This window comes from Leptonychotes weddellii, chromosome 6 (assembly GCF_054177405.1).
Source record: "Leptonychotes weddellii isolate Sample4059 chromosome 6, ASM5417740v2, whole genome shotgun sequence".
NCBI classification, from domain to species: Eukaryota; Metazoa; Chordata; class Mammalia; order Carnivora; family Phocidae; genus Leptonychotes; species Leptonychotes weddellii.
The window spans coordinates 86,391,337-86,408,323 of record NC_138374.1 but is presented as its reverse complement, the minus strand read 5'-3'; the positions used below and the strand labels follow the sequence as shown (position 1 = coordinate 86,408,323).

The window sequence follows — 16,987 nt, the reverse complement described above, 5'->3', positions numbered from 1 at the left end:
AATAACATTTTTTTCTACCATTTGCCCATTGTAAATCATACTTGCTCCTACAGACCTGTGGCTTCCTTCTGTTCTAGTCTACCAGAAATGGTTGAAAGGTTAAATAATCTGTTGGACAATGAAGGATGGTGAAGTCACCGGAAGTAAAAGGAAATCAAGCTAAGGAGAGTGAGAAGTGGGTAGTGGAATGGCTAGCCATTCCTTTACAGCCATGGGGTAACAAAGGATTCAAAGTTTTTGAATTATATTCTGTAATTGATATAATGTGGTAGAAAAGGCTCTGGAGTCCTAAATTTGAATCCCAGCTCGTGATTTGTAATCTATGACTTTGGGCAGATTAAAGTGTCTGTAGAGTACCCTGGATGTAAGTCAGCTTTTGAAAACATTGTGATCTTTGTCCCTGTTTTGAAGAGAGACTGGACATAGATTACTCTGTGCTAGAAATAATCAGCTGTCTATTTGATCTGAGCTTCTGTTTGGAGTACTGAGTTTCCTTCTAAAAATTCTAGTAGAGCTCGTCCCGGGTAGTAGTCAGAGGAATCAGCAAAGCAAGTTATTTCCAAGTTTGAAGAAGCAATGACAAAAGAACTTTTAAAATAATGTATTTGATCAAAATTTGGCAATTAGTGAAAACCTTGCGCTTTATCACTTACCCCTTCTCTTTAGTCCATCTTTGAGGAGGAAGGATTAGAGAATTTGACATAGGCAAAAGTGAAGAGGTCCTGAAGAGCCCAATTATTACTGCTTTCTTTGTATAAACCATGCTGTTAAATTAGTGTGGCATGGTTTTCCTTTAGGAAAACCATCTATTATGAAATATGGCATAGACACAAAAAATTTTATTAAAATGTTTATGTTGAACTGATGTTTCCCTTCCTTTTCATTAAAACCTCCTCTTTCCTATATGGGTTCTCCTAAGCCCCACTTGTCAGTCAAATTAATTGTAGCATTTAGATGCAATCACAGTTCTCTTCCTTTTGGTTCTCAGAAGTTCCATTGATAGACCACGAGCTCATGCTTTCTTTATGCCCCAGAACTTCATCCATCCCCATTATTGAATCTTAAAAATTAAATGACTCTAATAAGTATCCAATCGAAAATTCTTGCCACTTAAAACATAGAGTCCACTGACCAGTCTCACAACTACTCTCAAAAACTGAGAATTTATATACCAGAAGTCCTTACTACCAGTGTGGGTACTAACATCCATAAAAGTACAAATGATACAAATCACTTGATTAGTTAAGTTGATTTCTTTATCAAAATTTCTAACCAGTCCTTACTGAAAATTTCATTAGGTAAATACTCAGTGCCAGGTCTAATAGCCTGGGTTTCAGCTCAACTCTGCTACATATTAACTGTGAGACCTTATTAACCTTTGTCTCTGGGCTTTAGTATTTTCAAGACTAAAATGGGGATACAAGAGTATTTACTTAATAGGATTGTTGTAAAGATTAATTGAAATAATGTTTTAACTCAAGACCTCGTCAATGATTGGTGTAAAATTAAATAAATGTAGGAAATTTCAGAAAATGGTAAGCTTATTAATTGAAGGTAGACCTAAAAAGTACTTTCTTAGACCAAACCTGGGGTAGTAACTGTTGGAACTCTTGAGGCTTTCACAGATTAAACAGAAAACAAGCTGCTTGGGGTGAGGGTCCAAAGGCGGGATGGAGAATGCTCAATAAGAGATAAATTCTTTAACCTAATCTTTTTTGTGGTTTGGCATTCATTTCAAAGAAACACTGATCCAAAGTACATCAGTGCTATCAATTCTCCATAGTTAAACAGGTTCTCTTTTTTTTTAAGTTGTTCAAATGATGGTGAAAGGTTGAATCTTAACGTGGATTGACCTCAAAGCCCAGGTTCCTCTCCATGAAGCAAAACAGTTTCTACTGGAGCTTGTTTGTATAATGAAACAGAAATAGAAAACACTGGTATTTAGATGGGCTTTCTCCCTAAGGGGTCTGTTTAATTATATGAAGTATGATTCTAATTATATTAAGACTGGTTTCCACAACTAGCATCAGAAAATTTTCTTGACAAAATATAATTAAATGAATCTCTTTTCCTCCCTTAAGACAAATGTGTTTTATAACATTTTGAAACACACAGTAAATGTAATTATAGGGCTGGACTTTGCTTGAGAATGATTACTTGCTTTTTCAGTTCAACTTTTTTAAATTCAAGTTTTACATATGTGTCACTAAATGTTAATTGTAGTTGTGACATACATAAGAACAGCTAGAAAATCAAAACGTGATTTAAGCTGTTAGAAAATATGCAACCCTCTTAAAACATATTTTGCCAGTGTCACATTGGATTGAGAAACCCAAATCCAGTGCCGCGTTGGATTGCAAGTTATCTTTGGGGTGAATTTGATTAGAAATGTGCACTTGCCCAGTCAAAAAAGACGAGTGTGTAATTCTTCAAAAAAATTTACCTCACAAAAATCCCTAAAGTTCTGAAAGCATAACTGATAAATTTCATAGTTCTGGTAAAAGCCATAATCATTATTGATCAAAATTGGGTGTTTGCTTATTTAGGAGATACATGGCTTTAGGATAACCTACTAATTATTGCCTAATTTCAGCCACCCTCTACGAGGTCAGAGAAAGAGTTATGAAAACTACTTTGGAGTCAGTCATGTCAGTCTCCCAGACCCTTGCCCCACATGTCCGGATGGAGAACCTGAAACAACCAGTCCCTGTAGGAGATAGGCTGCTGGGACTGGTGGGGGAGGGGAGGGCAGTGCCAGCCAATCAGAAGCATGGTCAGTGAGCGGGGAAACAATGAGCTTCTGATGAGGGTGTGGCCTGGAAAACGGCTTTTAGACAAAACTGTCATTTTATGGGCCATACACAGACATGGCACTTTTGTCTTCAGAATAATGTCACCCAGTCCCCTTTTCTGTTTTCTGCACTCCTGAAAGATCTAGTACCTGATCTAGGCTTTGGCTTTCCCTCAGCCTTGGAGAAAGAGGAGGTATGTGGAGTCTCAGTAGGAAGAATGGTTGCAAAGGTAAAGGTGAGGTCAGCCCTCTGGGAAGAAGACAGGTATTGGAGCTTAGAGGAAAGTGGGAACTCCTTGGGCTAGGTATCCTAGATAGATAGACAGATGTAAATCTCTGTGTCAGTCTTTTAAGTGAGGCTAGAAACTTGGAAGTCTTAAATGTTGCCTCATCTTATGTATCCTGGATGCTCTATTTTGCTGGCTTGCCATCTTTATTTACCTCTGTCCTGCAACTTCTCCCTTGATAGCCTACTTTTTATTGGTCCTCAAATAGCAATACCGTGTGAGGGGGGTGGTAGGAAGATGCTCTGGAGGAAACAAGGACATGTAGAATATGGTCTCTAAGACAGGAGTTTACAATTCACAGGAAGATATAAGCAGATCAATAGGTAAGGATGTTTAAATAGAAAGTAAGGCATGTACATTTATAGACACTAAGTGTCCTCATAACTCAGAGGAAAAGTTGCCTTGGCTAGAGTGGTCTGGCAAGCTTTCCTGACACATTATCCCTTTAAGTTCAGAGTATCTCCTCTTTGGACTCTTGTAAAACCTGATTTTACATAGTGGTAACAACTGGTTGAAAGCTGAAATCTATTAGAAGTTTCTAGAAAAGGTATTTAGAGAAACCATAATGGATATAATCTTTAGTTTCATTTTCATTTTTGGATACTGCTGAGTTTTAAGTAGAATAAACCCACACACTTCTTCCTTCTTTCAGGAAACTCTATCTTGGTGTATCTTTGGGGTCTCATCCGCCTGCTTGCTCTTTCAGTCTTTCCGATATCCTCATTCCTCATTGCTTTCATGCACCCTCAGTGCCTGCTCTGTTCATGCTCTCTTCTTGACTGTGACTGAGTTGGCCAAATAATTGATGACACCACTATCAACATGCATTGGAAGTACTCTAAAATTAAATGTATCTTTTCTCTAGGTCATTAATATCCCCAAGGTGTCATAAAACATATGCAAATGGGATGTAGCAAGGTGTGGTAGAAAGAATATGGATGTTCAGATCCCGCCAACCTGGGCTTTCCAGCTGTGTGGCCTAAAGCAAATTAATTTCTTTGAATTTCAGTTTCTGTGTCTATAAAATGGGGGGGGGGGCCTACCTCACAGTGCTGTTTTGAGGCAACCAATGTAAAATGCTTCACATAAAGAGGTCTCAATAAGTTGAAATGTGCCACAAAGTAAATATTAATCTACTCTTCTAAAATAGAAGTTTTCTATTGTTGTTTTATGAGTGTTCATAAGACAAACTCTCAGGTATTCATTTTAGATGTCTGGGCCTCTTCAGCTCATGGACAAATCATTTTCTTACTCTAGTTTCCCTCATACATTTGTCATCTTAGTGGCCAAATGCATCTACTTTCCCTGCCATAGTCATAAACTTAAAAAAAAAAAAAAAAAAAACCTGTCCAAGTTCTCAGATCACCTTATTTAAAACAATGGCATCTTAGCAATCATCTTTCCATTAAATGTAAGAATCACTACAACCTTGCAGGCAAGACAGCTGTGGTGTCCCCTTCATGAGGAAATCCAGTGCTTCCCAGACTGCCCTGTTGGGGAGTTTACATTGTTAAATTTGCCTCCCAGTGATTGCCAGCCATCGATCCTAGTTCCTGCTTTTGGAGCAACAAAAAATAAATCTAACCCACTTTCCAAACAGTGTTCAAACTAAAGCAAGATGGTCTACACTGTGCATTTGAGGAGGGTATGGTATTTGCCAGAATTGACAGGCTGGAAGCAGGGTTGCTAGATAAGATGTAATAATTGGGATATATTTATATTTAAAAATTGTTCATTGTTCATTTAAAATTTAAATTTAACTGGATGTCCTATATATTGTGCTCATTCTCGTAGTCTCACAAATGGTAGCCAAAGAAAAATCTGTTGAGAAGTCAGTGAGCAGCGGCAGGAGAGGGAATAAAGCTCCAGCCCTGCTCAGTTCTCTTCAATCCTACCTCAGTTCTGTGGCTGCTTAGCACACCTGTGCAAGCCTTTTCAGAGCATCCATGTCTGCAGAAACCTATTAAGCTCATCCGTTCTTTGATAAACTGACACCCTCTACTGAGGAAAAATCTCCAACCTGCCTTTACTCCTCAACCCTCTTGTGAACTTTATTCTCAATTAGCCACACTCAATCCCTACCTGAGGGAAATAGTAGAGGGATTGGTATGTGAAAAGCAGGGGTCTGCATTAGACTTTGCACAGGGACCTGTGTCTCCTTGTTTCTTCACAACTTTCACATTTCCAGATATTGGAAGATAACTAGCATTTCACCTGAATGTCATCATCTCCTGACATTTCCAATCTCTCCCATCACTCATGTTCCATTGTTAGTGACCTTCAAATAAAGTGGGCACAACTAAACCCAATGCTCTGCTACTCATATACCTTAAGATGGCATCATATCCAAATGGCCAATAAGCATATGAAAAGGTGCTTAAGTTCATTAGTACCACAAAGTTCCCCACAAGGGAAACAAAGCCACACATACCACCACTCACCTACGAAGATGGCTAAAATTTTGAAAGACTGACAATAGCAAGTGTTGGCCAGGATACAGAGCTTCTGAACTCTGATATCTTGCTTGTAGGGTATACATTGGTACAATCAGTTTGGAAGACTGGCAGGATCTATTCAAGTTCAATATATGTGTATCCTGTGACCCACCAACTCCACTCTTAAGTAGATGCCCAAGCAAAATGCACACGTGTTTACCAAAACACATGTACAAGAATGTTCTTAGCAGCATTATTTCTAATAGCCTAAAACTGGGAAAAACAAATAGGTCAATAGTACAATGGATAAATATTTATGGTATAATCAGCTGGTGGAATACTAGATAGCACTGAAAAGGAATGTTCTTGATATACAAATAACATGGATGAATATCACCAACATATGAGAAAAATGAAAGAATATATATAGTATAATTCCATTTGTGTAAAGTTTAAAAACATAGGTAAAGATAACCTGTGGTGTTAGAAATAAGGAGAAGGGGTTACCTTTGGGAAAAAGTTGTGGGGGGGGGGCGTGCCTGGGCCATGACATGAAAGGAGCTTCTATAGTGCTGGTAATGTTCTCTTTCTTGATATCAGTAGGAATTACATGGATTGTTCACTTTATAATAATTCATAAAGCTATACACTTATGAATTGTTCATTTTCCTGCATGTTATGCTTTAATAAAAGTGTTTTTTAAAAGACAGCATGGAGGGACGCCTGGGTGGCTGAGTCATTAAGCATCTGCCTTCGGCTCAGGTCATGATCCCAGGGTCCTGGGATCGAGTCCCATATTGGGCTCCTTGCTCAGTGAGGAGCCTGCTTCTCTCTCTCCCTCTGCTGCTCCCCCTGCTTGTGCTCTCTCTCTCTCTGACAAATAAATAAATAAATAAATAAATAAAATAAATAAATAAAAAACAGCATGGAATTTGCAGTAAATCTAGTTTTTCACACCATATGCTGATGCATTTGATTTCGTTAAAATTCTACATATAGCACTTTGCCTTTGTTCTTCTGAAATTTTATTATTATCTCAGTCAATTAAGATATTTTAAGATCCTGGGGCGCCTGGGTGGCTCAGTCAGTTAAGCGTCTGCCTTCAGCTCAGGTCATGATCCTGGACTCACGGGATCAAGCCCCCATGTTGGGCTCCCTGCCCAGTGGGGAGTCTGCTTCTCTCTGTCCCTCTGCCCCTCCGCCCGCTAGTCTTCTCTCACTCGCTCATTCTCTCAAATACATAAAATCTTAAAAAAAAAAAAAAAAAAAAGATACTTTAAGATCCTGGAGTGCCTGGGTGGCTCAGTCGGTTAAGTGTCTGCCCTCAGCTCAGATCATGATCCCAGGGTCCTAGGATTAAGACCCACATCGGGCTCCCTACTGAGTGGGGAGTCTGCTTCTCCCTCTCCCTCTACTGCTCCCCCTGCTTGTACTCGCTCTCTTTCTCTTTGTCAAATAAATAAAATCTTTTTTAAAAAAAAATATTTTAAGATCCTGATTCTGTCATTCAGTACATTGGCTCTCTTTCCAATTACATCTTTAAGTCTTCTAGCATGCCCATGGAGGCTTCCCTCTGAGTGGATGAAAGAACACGAATCCATATCCTTTAGGTAGGATTGTTAACAATGTTAACAGATAACCATGTTTTTATCACCTATAATTTTGTATCTTACCCATAAGGATGTGAGAAATTTGGCTAAATGCATTGTTAAAGTCAAGATATACTTTACAGCATTCTCTTGATTTAGAAGTTTAATAACTCTTCAAAAAAGTTAATAACTTTTCTCTTGGCTCTGAATCTATTTTAACTCCTTTTAATCACCTCCTGCTGATCTAAGTGCTCACATTTCAGCAAATATTTGAATTTTCACAAATATTCCAACTCTGCCTCCCACTGCACACAAGGTAGAATTGCACTTTCACACTTATTTGAAATTGTGTTCACATAATTTTCTTTGGCCAATGTCATGTGAGTAGAAGAGAAATATGTCACTTCTGGGAGGACACTTTAAGAATGAGTCGGCCCCATCAAGTCCTAGTCTGGCTAGCCAGAATGTCCCAGCCTGGATCCCAAAGTGAAGGCAATAATAGAGCAAAGCCTCAGACAATCTACAATAGATATGTAGCACAAGTAAGAAATGAACAGGAAATAAGCCTTTGTTATTTCAAGCCACTGTCATTTTGGGGTATTTGTTTATGAAGCAAACCTAGCTTATACTGACTGAAACATATTTACCAGTCTATGTTTTCTGTAGCCTCATCTTTTGAAATTCAGAAAAGAATGTGACCATCTCCAGTTTTCCAGCTCCTCTCTTGTTCTCAAGATTACATCTGTCCATTCCTTCAGTATCTGTGTATATAGGTTATCTGGGGATGACTACTTGAATTTGTTTAAAGTGACTTGGTGCTTTATCACTACCTTCTAAGCTTGGAGTTTAATTCTTTCTTAGCAATATTTGTTATACTTTTTAATTCTCCATAGTGAAGAAGGCAGAAACTTTGTCCTTATTTCTCTTTTAATAATTTCCTTGATTTTAATAAAGCCTATAATTCCCTCTAAGTTTTCTTAACTTCAGCATTTTTCCTAAGTCTCAGCTTATTCTGGGAATTCAGTCTTCTCCCACCCTTCCTATAAGTCATGTAACACTTACCAAATTCACTATCTGAAATTATTTATTTGATTTACATGTTCTCTATTAACTTCCTAGTACATGCTGTGGTTTTTATTGAGTTTTTAAATGCCAGCCCCCCCCCCTTTTTTTTAACCTTAGGTACATGTCTCTCTATCTTTTGTTCACTTTTTAATATTTGAGTTTGCCAGGGCTTTTCCTTTTAAAGGTTATTCAGTACCTAATATTAAGTACTCAATTTTAGAGGTTTCTATACATTTTAGAGTTTGCTAAATATACTAATGTTTTCCCTTGTTTTTTTTTTTTTAAATGTTTTTCTTAAGTCTATGATACATGTTAACTATCTCTCTTTTTCCTTCCAATGCTCTCACATACCCCAGTATGACCTGTGTCTGGTTGAAATTACTAACCAGTTTCTCCCTGATGGTCAGGAACAGTTCCTTTTTTTTTTTTTTAACTCTCTTATTATCTGTATCACTTATTCCAGGAACTTGGATTGCTCTGAAAATGTTGGGTATGCTATTTCTGTTCACGGTGATAGAGCATGATTTTTACAACACTCAGGCATGAACATTTAATTGACCCCAACAGCTTAAACGAAGGCCTTAGGAAATTCTGGTTTTCTTAGAACTAACTGGGCAATAAATTAAAGTTTCAACATTTCCCTTTTAACTTAGAGTTTAAAGCCTGGTGCGTGCGCGTACACGCACACACACCCCTTTGAATTCGTTCCCTCTTGTAATTTAAGACTATACCTTAATACACGTAGTCTCCTGCTTGTATGTGATACTGCTTTGCTTCTCATCTTTATATAAACATTCACCCACATAAACTCACATCTACACTTTTTTTTTTAATTTTCAAAAAGGAGAAAGAACAGGTGAGAGACCAAAAGGGAGGGAGAGAGGAGGATGAACCATGAGGACAGAAGAAGGACAAGGAGCATAGACTGAGCGAATAGTGCAACTGGCCTCTCTTCAATAGGACTTGTATCCTGAGGGCTCATCCCTTCACGAAAATGGATGGACTCATTCAGCTACTCTCTTTTCACTCCATTCCATTTGTAATGGTGCTCATATATGTCACAGCTGTTGAGGGTTGAAGGCCCAGCGTATGAGGGGTTCTCCATATAGAAAAGTGGCCCTTTTCAAGTGTGACTCAACACTTCAGGCATTATCACCACTCGGTCACTTAAATAAGTAGTCCACAGTTTAGAACAAAGCAAGTGGAGAAAAAGAAATAGGAAAGTAAGTAAATGAATATAAGTCAGATTTCCAAAAAAAAGTCAGATTTCCTCCATTCTCAGCTTTTCTTTGTAGAAGGTCTATTTGGGGACTGTTTGCTGTGACCATAAATTCCTGAACATTTGCCTTGAACATGAGCACTCGAAGAGAAGAATCACAGGACCGGGCCATCGTCAGAATAGCAGCTCATCTACCAGACCTCATTGTCTATGGAGACTTCTCTCCAGAGCGACCCTCTGTGGATTATTTTGATGGGGTCCTGATGTTTGTTGATATTTCAGGCAAGTACAGAGGGAATCTTTCATGTGGGTGAACTCACAGAGCTTGATTGCAGAGTGGGGTGCCATTTTTGAGCTTTTGCGCTATTACAGCAGATATTCCTATGGAGAAAACAGGAGGGAGGAGGGATAGCCTGTGTACCTGGCCCTTTCATTCTTCCCTTCCCCAGCATGTCCAGTCACGGGCAAACCTTTAAGATGCCCCAGTTGCAGGCCTGGAACTTTAGGCTCCATGTCCCTGCCCAACTTCACTGAGTCTAGCTCCCAAGCCCCACACACATTCCAGGCAAACTTGACCTCAGGAAATGGTCTCCCCAGGTGTTATTTACATCTTAACAGTAAACTTGTCACCTCTTCAGACGTGTTTCCATTTTGTGTGTTTTCATTACCATGGAATGGAAGTCCTACACCAGTTAAAGGAATTGCAGTCATCCCTGTACAGGGTGAGGAAATTTGGAGGGAAGAGGTAGCTGGCATCTTTCCCTGATCCCTAAAATAATAAGCATAGATAGGGGAGGCTACATGTTTGACACTCGACCAGCTGAAGATCATGGAGAAGAAACCTTGCCCGTTCTTAAAAGTTAGGACTCAGTGCCCTCGAGTGAGTTCCTCTTTTCCTGGCTCTGTTTGGTTCCTCCAAGCAGCCAAGGAAACGAGGTGGACATTTATTACAGGTTTTACTGCAATGACTGAGAAGTTCAGCACAGCCATGTACATGGACCGAGGGGCTGAGCAGTTGGTGGAGATCCTCAACCACTATATCAGTGCAATAGTGGAGAGTAAGTGTCCCCATGGGTTTCTGACTTAAGTATGTTTCATTGATTGTTTTCCCGTATTTTTTGGTTATAACCTGACAGAATGCTATCTTTGTTTTCCTCATGAAATGTGTAAGAAACCAATCTTTTTTGAAATACAATACAGTGCAAGTAAAGGAATGTAATCACACCTCACTAATACAGACTATTTGCGGGAAAGAGTGTTTTGCACCAAAGACTGAATTAGAGATTACCTTTAAAGAACTTTAGTTATATTCAATGACTCAAAAAAGCGAGCATCAACATAACCCAAATGTCATTAAGAGAATGCTGTATGAATAGATGAGTGATTTTAACTAACTCATCAGTGCTCTGTCTTCTAATGATGAATTCAGAAGCACAACTGACTTTTCAACCTCTGCCTACCATCTTATTTGTATTATTAATTTGAACTATTCATGAAGAAAAGATTTACTCTATTAAGGTAAACTCAGGGTCTAGTCTTTTATCGGGCTGTGAGTTTCCCTAGTAATATCTTAATGTCACCCACTAAATAAAAGTTAATGTTCCTTAAAAGCAGAAACTGTATCTAATTCCTGTTTGTGTCCCACTCAGCACAACGGTGCTCAACAAATTTGTGATGATGCATAAATAAGAGAAAAAAATGCCCACTTATGTCATAAAGCCTAAACAAAATGAAAGTTGGTAATAAACAAAACCCCAGTTGACCATTGTAGTGGTTTCCCAATTTTTGGATTCTCACTTCTGTGGAATCCTGCCACTCATCCACTCACCCATGCTTAAGCCCCAGCTTAAAACATATATTGATCTGTAAAAAGCATTCCACTCCTGAGGACAGGAGTAGTCGCTGTCCTCAGACCTCACCAGAAATCCCACCTTCTGTCCTATCTTTTCCCATTCACAGAAACAGAGCATGTACATCATCTAGTTCAATGTGTGCCTTCTACAGTTGAGGAAACACACTCCAATGGGTATAAGTGACATGTCTGAGACATCTTTAGTATAAGTTTATTCTCTGAATTGTTGTTCTCTTGACCGATTTTCTATTCCATGGATGAAGAATGAATTCTCCTTAGCTTTAAAAAATTGGAGTTTGATTTACCTTATTTTCTTTTTTTTCTCAGAAGTGTTGATTTTTGGAGGAGACATCTTAAAATTTGCAGGTATGGGGGGCTCGCTGAGATGGGAGGGGTAAGGAAGGTGTGCCGAGGGGCCTGTGCTCCAACAAAGGAGACACCTCACAGAAAGCAGTGGCTGGCTTGAGATATGTTTGAAGAGTAAGTGTCTATAGATTCCAGACAAAACAGACCAATCCCCAGGGCAGCTCAGAAGCCCCCCGGTGTGTCTGTCCCTTCAAGGTGATGCGCTGCTAGCCCTGTGGAAGGTGGAGCGAAGGCAACTGAAAAACATTATCACGGTGGTAATTAAATGTAGCCTGGAGATCCATGGATTGTTTGAGACGCAGGAGTCTGAAGAAGGCCTGGATGTCCGAGTCAAGATCGGTAAGCTTGGAGAAAAGAGAGATGCTCCAGCATTCTGGAAATGGGTCCCAACCCCTGAGGCATCTCTCTCCCTAAGAGAAAACACAGAATATAGTGGAACATAGTGGCTCAGCCCGCCCATCATGTCTTGAACTTCGGAATTAGACTAACCAGAAGGAGTTTTGGCTCCTTCACTTTCCAATTAAGATTTGGGCTAATCCTAATTAATTTGGGCTAATCCTAATATCTCCCTCGTAGGCTCTTACAAAATGTGAGTTTAAGCAGTTAGTATAGTGCCTGGCACATAGTAACCACTCCACAAACTAGTCTTTATTATTACTATTATTGCTATTATTGTCAGGTCTTGCTGCTGTCAGTCATTTGAAAGAACTGGGTATCACGCGTAGTTCATTCGCACATACAGTTTGTATATATGTTGTATTTTACAACATTCTATCTTCTGTCGCTCTGGTACGGAAACCTTCAGCTCTCAACTTGAAAACAATCAGAGGGCACATTGTTGGGATGGGACCTACTCCTTTTCCCCAACCTTTTCCCCTCTGGCTGTTGCCTGAAATTCAACCCTAAGGGTTTCTTTTTAGTTAAAGCCTCAGTCTCTGATAAAACGAAAATCCTCTCCAGAAGGAATTACTGAAGTTGTTCTCTGTTGCTCTTAAGTACAAATAAATTGAAGAAAGGATAAAATAACTTTGGGGACTGAGAGGGCCATCTAGAGAGAGTGATGTCACAGAAAGGTGAAAGCTAGTAGCCAAGTTTCTAGCTCAGGAGAAAGAGGAGTTTTGGAAGGCCTGGGCCCACAGGGGCGTCTTCAGACACCTCTGTCAAACTTCAGAAACTACATTCGCTCTGACGTCGCGCAGTCACACCGAGATTCGGGCTGTTCCGAGAACCAGTGCTGCTGGGGACTAACCCAGAACTCCTGGTGCTTGCCTCCTTGCCAGCCCTGGCTGCAGGCCACATCACCATGTTGGTCTTCGGAGATGAAACACGCAGCTTCTTTCTGGTGATCGGGCAGGCGGTGGATGATGTGCGCCTGGCACAGAACATGGCGCAGATGAACGATGTCATTCTGTCCCCAAACTGCTGGCAGCTCTGCGACCGGAGCATGATCGAAATTGAGAGAATTCCAGATCAGAGAGCAGTCAAGGTAGGTGCCATGCTGCCGCTTGCAGAAAGTTCCGTCCGTCTGTGCCAGGGGGCCCCCTGTCAGGAAGCCACTGGGAAGGCCTGTGGCGTGAAGCTCCTGGGCTGGAGACTCGGGTGGGACAGCCTGAGTTAGACTTACAAGGCTTTAGTCCAGGAGCCAAGGCCGGGCATTCAAGAGGAGATGATTAGGCTTCTCTGTGCTCACTGAGGATGTAGACTTTGGGTATGGAGGCCTTTGGTGGAGCTAGGGCCCTTGCTTAAGGAAGAGGGAGGGTCTCCTGCCTATTCCTTAGGAGCAGAGGGCTGTTGTTTGAGGGCCGCCATCGGCCATCACTTTCACTACTCAACACCCTCCTAACTCAGGGCGAGGGATCACTGAGGGTGAGAATAGGAGGGGAGCAGGGGCAGCCGTTCAGTGAGGGAAGACTTTCCCCACAGCCCTGCCTAGTAGCAAACACTGTGGTGAGGTTGAAGACTGACTATAAGCAGAATGGTCCTTGGGACTGGACTTCGGGCGTGCGTAGCAGGGAGAAGAGCTGTGCCACCAGCTGAACCCCGGGAATGGACTGCACGGCCCACAGAGAGGCGGTGGAGATCTGGGTAGCCGCTGGTGGAGGCCAGAGGCCCTCCCACATTGTGCCTCAGTCTACCACTCTCACACTCACCCACCACTCTCCCTGCATTGCTGCCCAGGCTACATGATCTAGCTGGCTAACAATTCCCTGTTCCCCATCTTCTTCAATCATTCCTTATAACTTTAGAAACTGTTTTAATTCTAATTAATTTTAGACTCACAGACAAGTTCAAAATTAATACAGAGTCTCCATATATCCCTTACTCAGCTTCCCCGAATGTTAACATCTTTCATAACCAGAGTGCAGTAGTCAAAAGCAGAAAATTAACATCGGTATGATACCATTCACTAATTAAAGGCCTTCTTTGGACTTCACCAGTTTCCTACTCAATATCCTCAGTGGAATGTTCCAAGATTCTATCCATGATCTCACACTGCATTTTGTTCTTATTTTTACTTAGTCTCCTGCAATCAATAGCAATTCTTGAGTTTTTCCTTGTCTTATTTGACCTTGATACTTAATAAGAGTATTGACCATTTTGATGAATGTCCCTCCATTTGGTTTTGCCTGATACTTTCTCATTAGTGGACTAAGGTTACTCATATGGGGTGGGAGGCAAGTACACCACAGAACTGAGGTTGTATCATTCTGTGTGTCATACCATGGGGTTCCTGATCTTGGTATGAATCTTATTGCTGGTGATGCTCCGCCAACATTTTTGGGCATCATTCCCCTTTGTCCTTTTATCCTTAAAATATAAGAAGGAAATGATATATAGTTTAACCAGGTTTTATTTACATTAAAATGTTACGAGGGAAAGAAAGAAAAAAGTTCTGAGTGGAAAAGTATGCAGGTGAGCCCCCTGGTGTGGCCTTGTGTGTACACACTGAAGTTTGAGATCTTAAGGACTAATCAGAAAAATTTTTAATGTGATCACATCCAAATTAAAGGTCTTTGTTGTCTAAGTATGCCAGTCTCTGTTTACCATGTCCTGGACATGCAAAAACATACTCCCTGCCCTTTCTGCTGAGAAATTCTATTCAAAGGACTGGTCAACCCTCAGAATAACCGAAAACTTCTCTTTTTTTTCTTTATTTAGGTTAATTTCTTAAAACCACCTTCTACTTTTAACTTTGATGAATTTTTCACAAAGTGTATGACTTTCATGAATTATTACCCTTCTGGTGACCACAAAAGTAAGTACACTCCATTGACAAGAGCCTTTGCCTCTACCAGTGGTCAGTAGGGTCTTACCAACACCAAGGGCTCTATTATAAGTGGCAGGCCTCCTCAATACAGCTCCCAGTCCTCAGCAGCACACAAAGGGGACCTCCTTCCCATTCCTCACGACAGTGATTCCAAGCACAACCCTCCCCAGGCCCTCCATCTCTGCTCTGGCAATGACTCTTCCCCCTTACCATGTGCAAGTCTGCCCCATGATGAAAGGAAAAATAAAACTTCTATGAACCCTAATTTCCCCTCCGAATTTTCACCACCAGAGTTCTCAGAAGAGTAATCTGTATGTCTGTGCCTCCTTCTTCTATCTTCTCATTTATTTATTCACCCAATAAACTTGGGTGAAAATTGCATGTGCATTGGGGGGCATGTGTTCACCTACTCTTCAGTCTTGAGCCCCTGACATCTAGCTTCTAGCCATTTCTCCTGTCTACTGGGACTCTTGGGGTCAAGGCCACCAATGAGCATCAACTTGCCAAAGCAGGTGACCTCTCTTCAGGCCTCATCCTAGCTGGTTGGCCTTAGATTACTTAGATTACTCTCTTTTTATGGACACAAGCTTCTCCTCTTTCCTTGGGTTCATGAATATTCTTTCTTAGTTTTGCTTTTACCTTAAGCCACCTGTTTCCACTTAGTCTTAGTCTCCTTCTCGTTCCTTAAATGTTGGTAATTCTAGGGATCTGTCCTTGACCCCTCTGGTCTTTCCTACTGACCTCTTGGAGATCCATTCCATTCATCCATGCTTGACATTCCTAGGACTCCCAGCAGACTGGGACTAGGGTGAGGAAAGGAGGAGCCTAGGGCATGGAATTTAAGGAGGCACTACTCATCGTCTTGCAAGTTGCTTCCTTCACATAAGATCCAGCCCTACTTGCCAGAATTCAGCCCAGACTTTTGTCATGATTTCTAGACTCATAAAAAAACTGCCCATGGGTCATCTCTACTGGATGTCAAACAGGTACTCCAACATTAACGTGTTGTTAAAAAATTGTTAAAGACAATTTAGGTGATGCAAACAAACTCAAATGCTTCAAGAAGTGGACAGTCTCCTTTAAGAGACCTGCAAAATGAGGCAGAAGACAAGCAGCTTTTATAAGATGTACAATAAAGAACAAGGAAGCAGCAAATAGAAAATATCCAACTGCCTGGGGCCACACAGTCAACCTTGTTTGGGCTGAGAAGATGGAGAATTGGCTTGGCATTTGGGGATTGGCTGGCTAGATATACCGCATTTCTGGTCAAGTGGGGCATTTCCAGGGACATGACAGTTCCCGAAGTTTCGGTTTGCTGACGTGGCACCGCAGGCGTGGGCCTAGAAATTGATTTCAACAATGTCTAAACTCAGCTACTTGTCTTTCTCCTGCAATTGTTTCTTCCTCCACACTAGAAACTTCAGAAGCATCTTTGAATCATTCTTCTTCCTTGTCATCTACATACAGGTCTTACATATTTTGAACATTACAAAGAGTAGATTATACGTTTACTAAGCTGTAGTATGTAATGGGGCAGGAGGTGGAGCAGGGGGGAAATTGTTGTAGAATTGATCAGGAAAGGCCAAGAACCAAAAAGCTCCAGAGATGGAGAAGGTCCAGTGACACCCCTTGGGCTCTACCTGATCCCATCCCCTAGACCTTACTGGTGCCTTCAGTATAGGGCCTCTTCACACTTTATTTTGGGCACTGCAGTATCACAATGCAATCCTGATGCTAAGTACCTGGAGTTAGCACAGATTTCATAGGTTAAATTCTCTCCAAGACACCCCTCCCCACCCCGCCACAACTTCAGACACCAGCAGCAAGCTCTGGGATCACCAGGCCCCCTGTACTTCTGACCAAATGTCTATAAATCTAGGGGTTGCCCCAGTGCTCCCAATAATTTACTAGAATGACTCACAGATCTTCAGGAGATGCTGTGTTCATGATTTTACTTTTATTGTAAAGGATACAAATCAAGAGACACTTAGGGTAAAGTGTGGAGAGTCTCAAACATGAAGCTTCTGTGTCCTCAGGGCACATCACCCTTCCTGCACATTGTTGTATGATTACCAACCAAAAACAGTTCACCCTGGTTTTGGGGTGTTCAGTTTT

The 16,987-nt window shown here is 41.0% G+C and overlaps 1 protein-coding gene across 1 annotated transcript in view; it reads left to right on the top strand.

The window, feature by feature from the left end:
• Positions 1-8,963: 8,963 nt before the first annotated feature.
• ADCY10 (adenylate cyclase 10) overlaps positions 8,964-16,987 on the top strand; it is a 64,991-nt gene continuing 56,967 nt past the window's right edge. The window contains exons 1-6 of the mRNA XM_081822887.1: positions 8,964-9,668; positions 10,340-10,444; positions 11,566-11,604; positions 11,800-11,943; positions 12,885-13,090; positions 14,764-14,860. Of these exons, the coding sequence (XP_081679013.1) occupies positions 9,521-9,668; positions 10,340-10,444; positions 11,566-11,604; positions 11,800-11,943; positions 12,885-13,090; positions 14,764-14,860 (739 nt within the window). The 5' untranslated portion in view covers positions 8,964-9,520. The remainder of the gene's footprint in view (positions 9,669-10,339; positions 10,445-11,565; positions 11,605-11,799; positions 11,944-12,884; positions 13,091-14,763; positions 14,861-16,987) is intronic.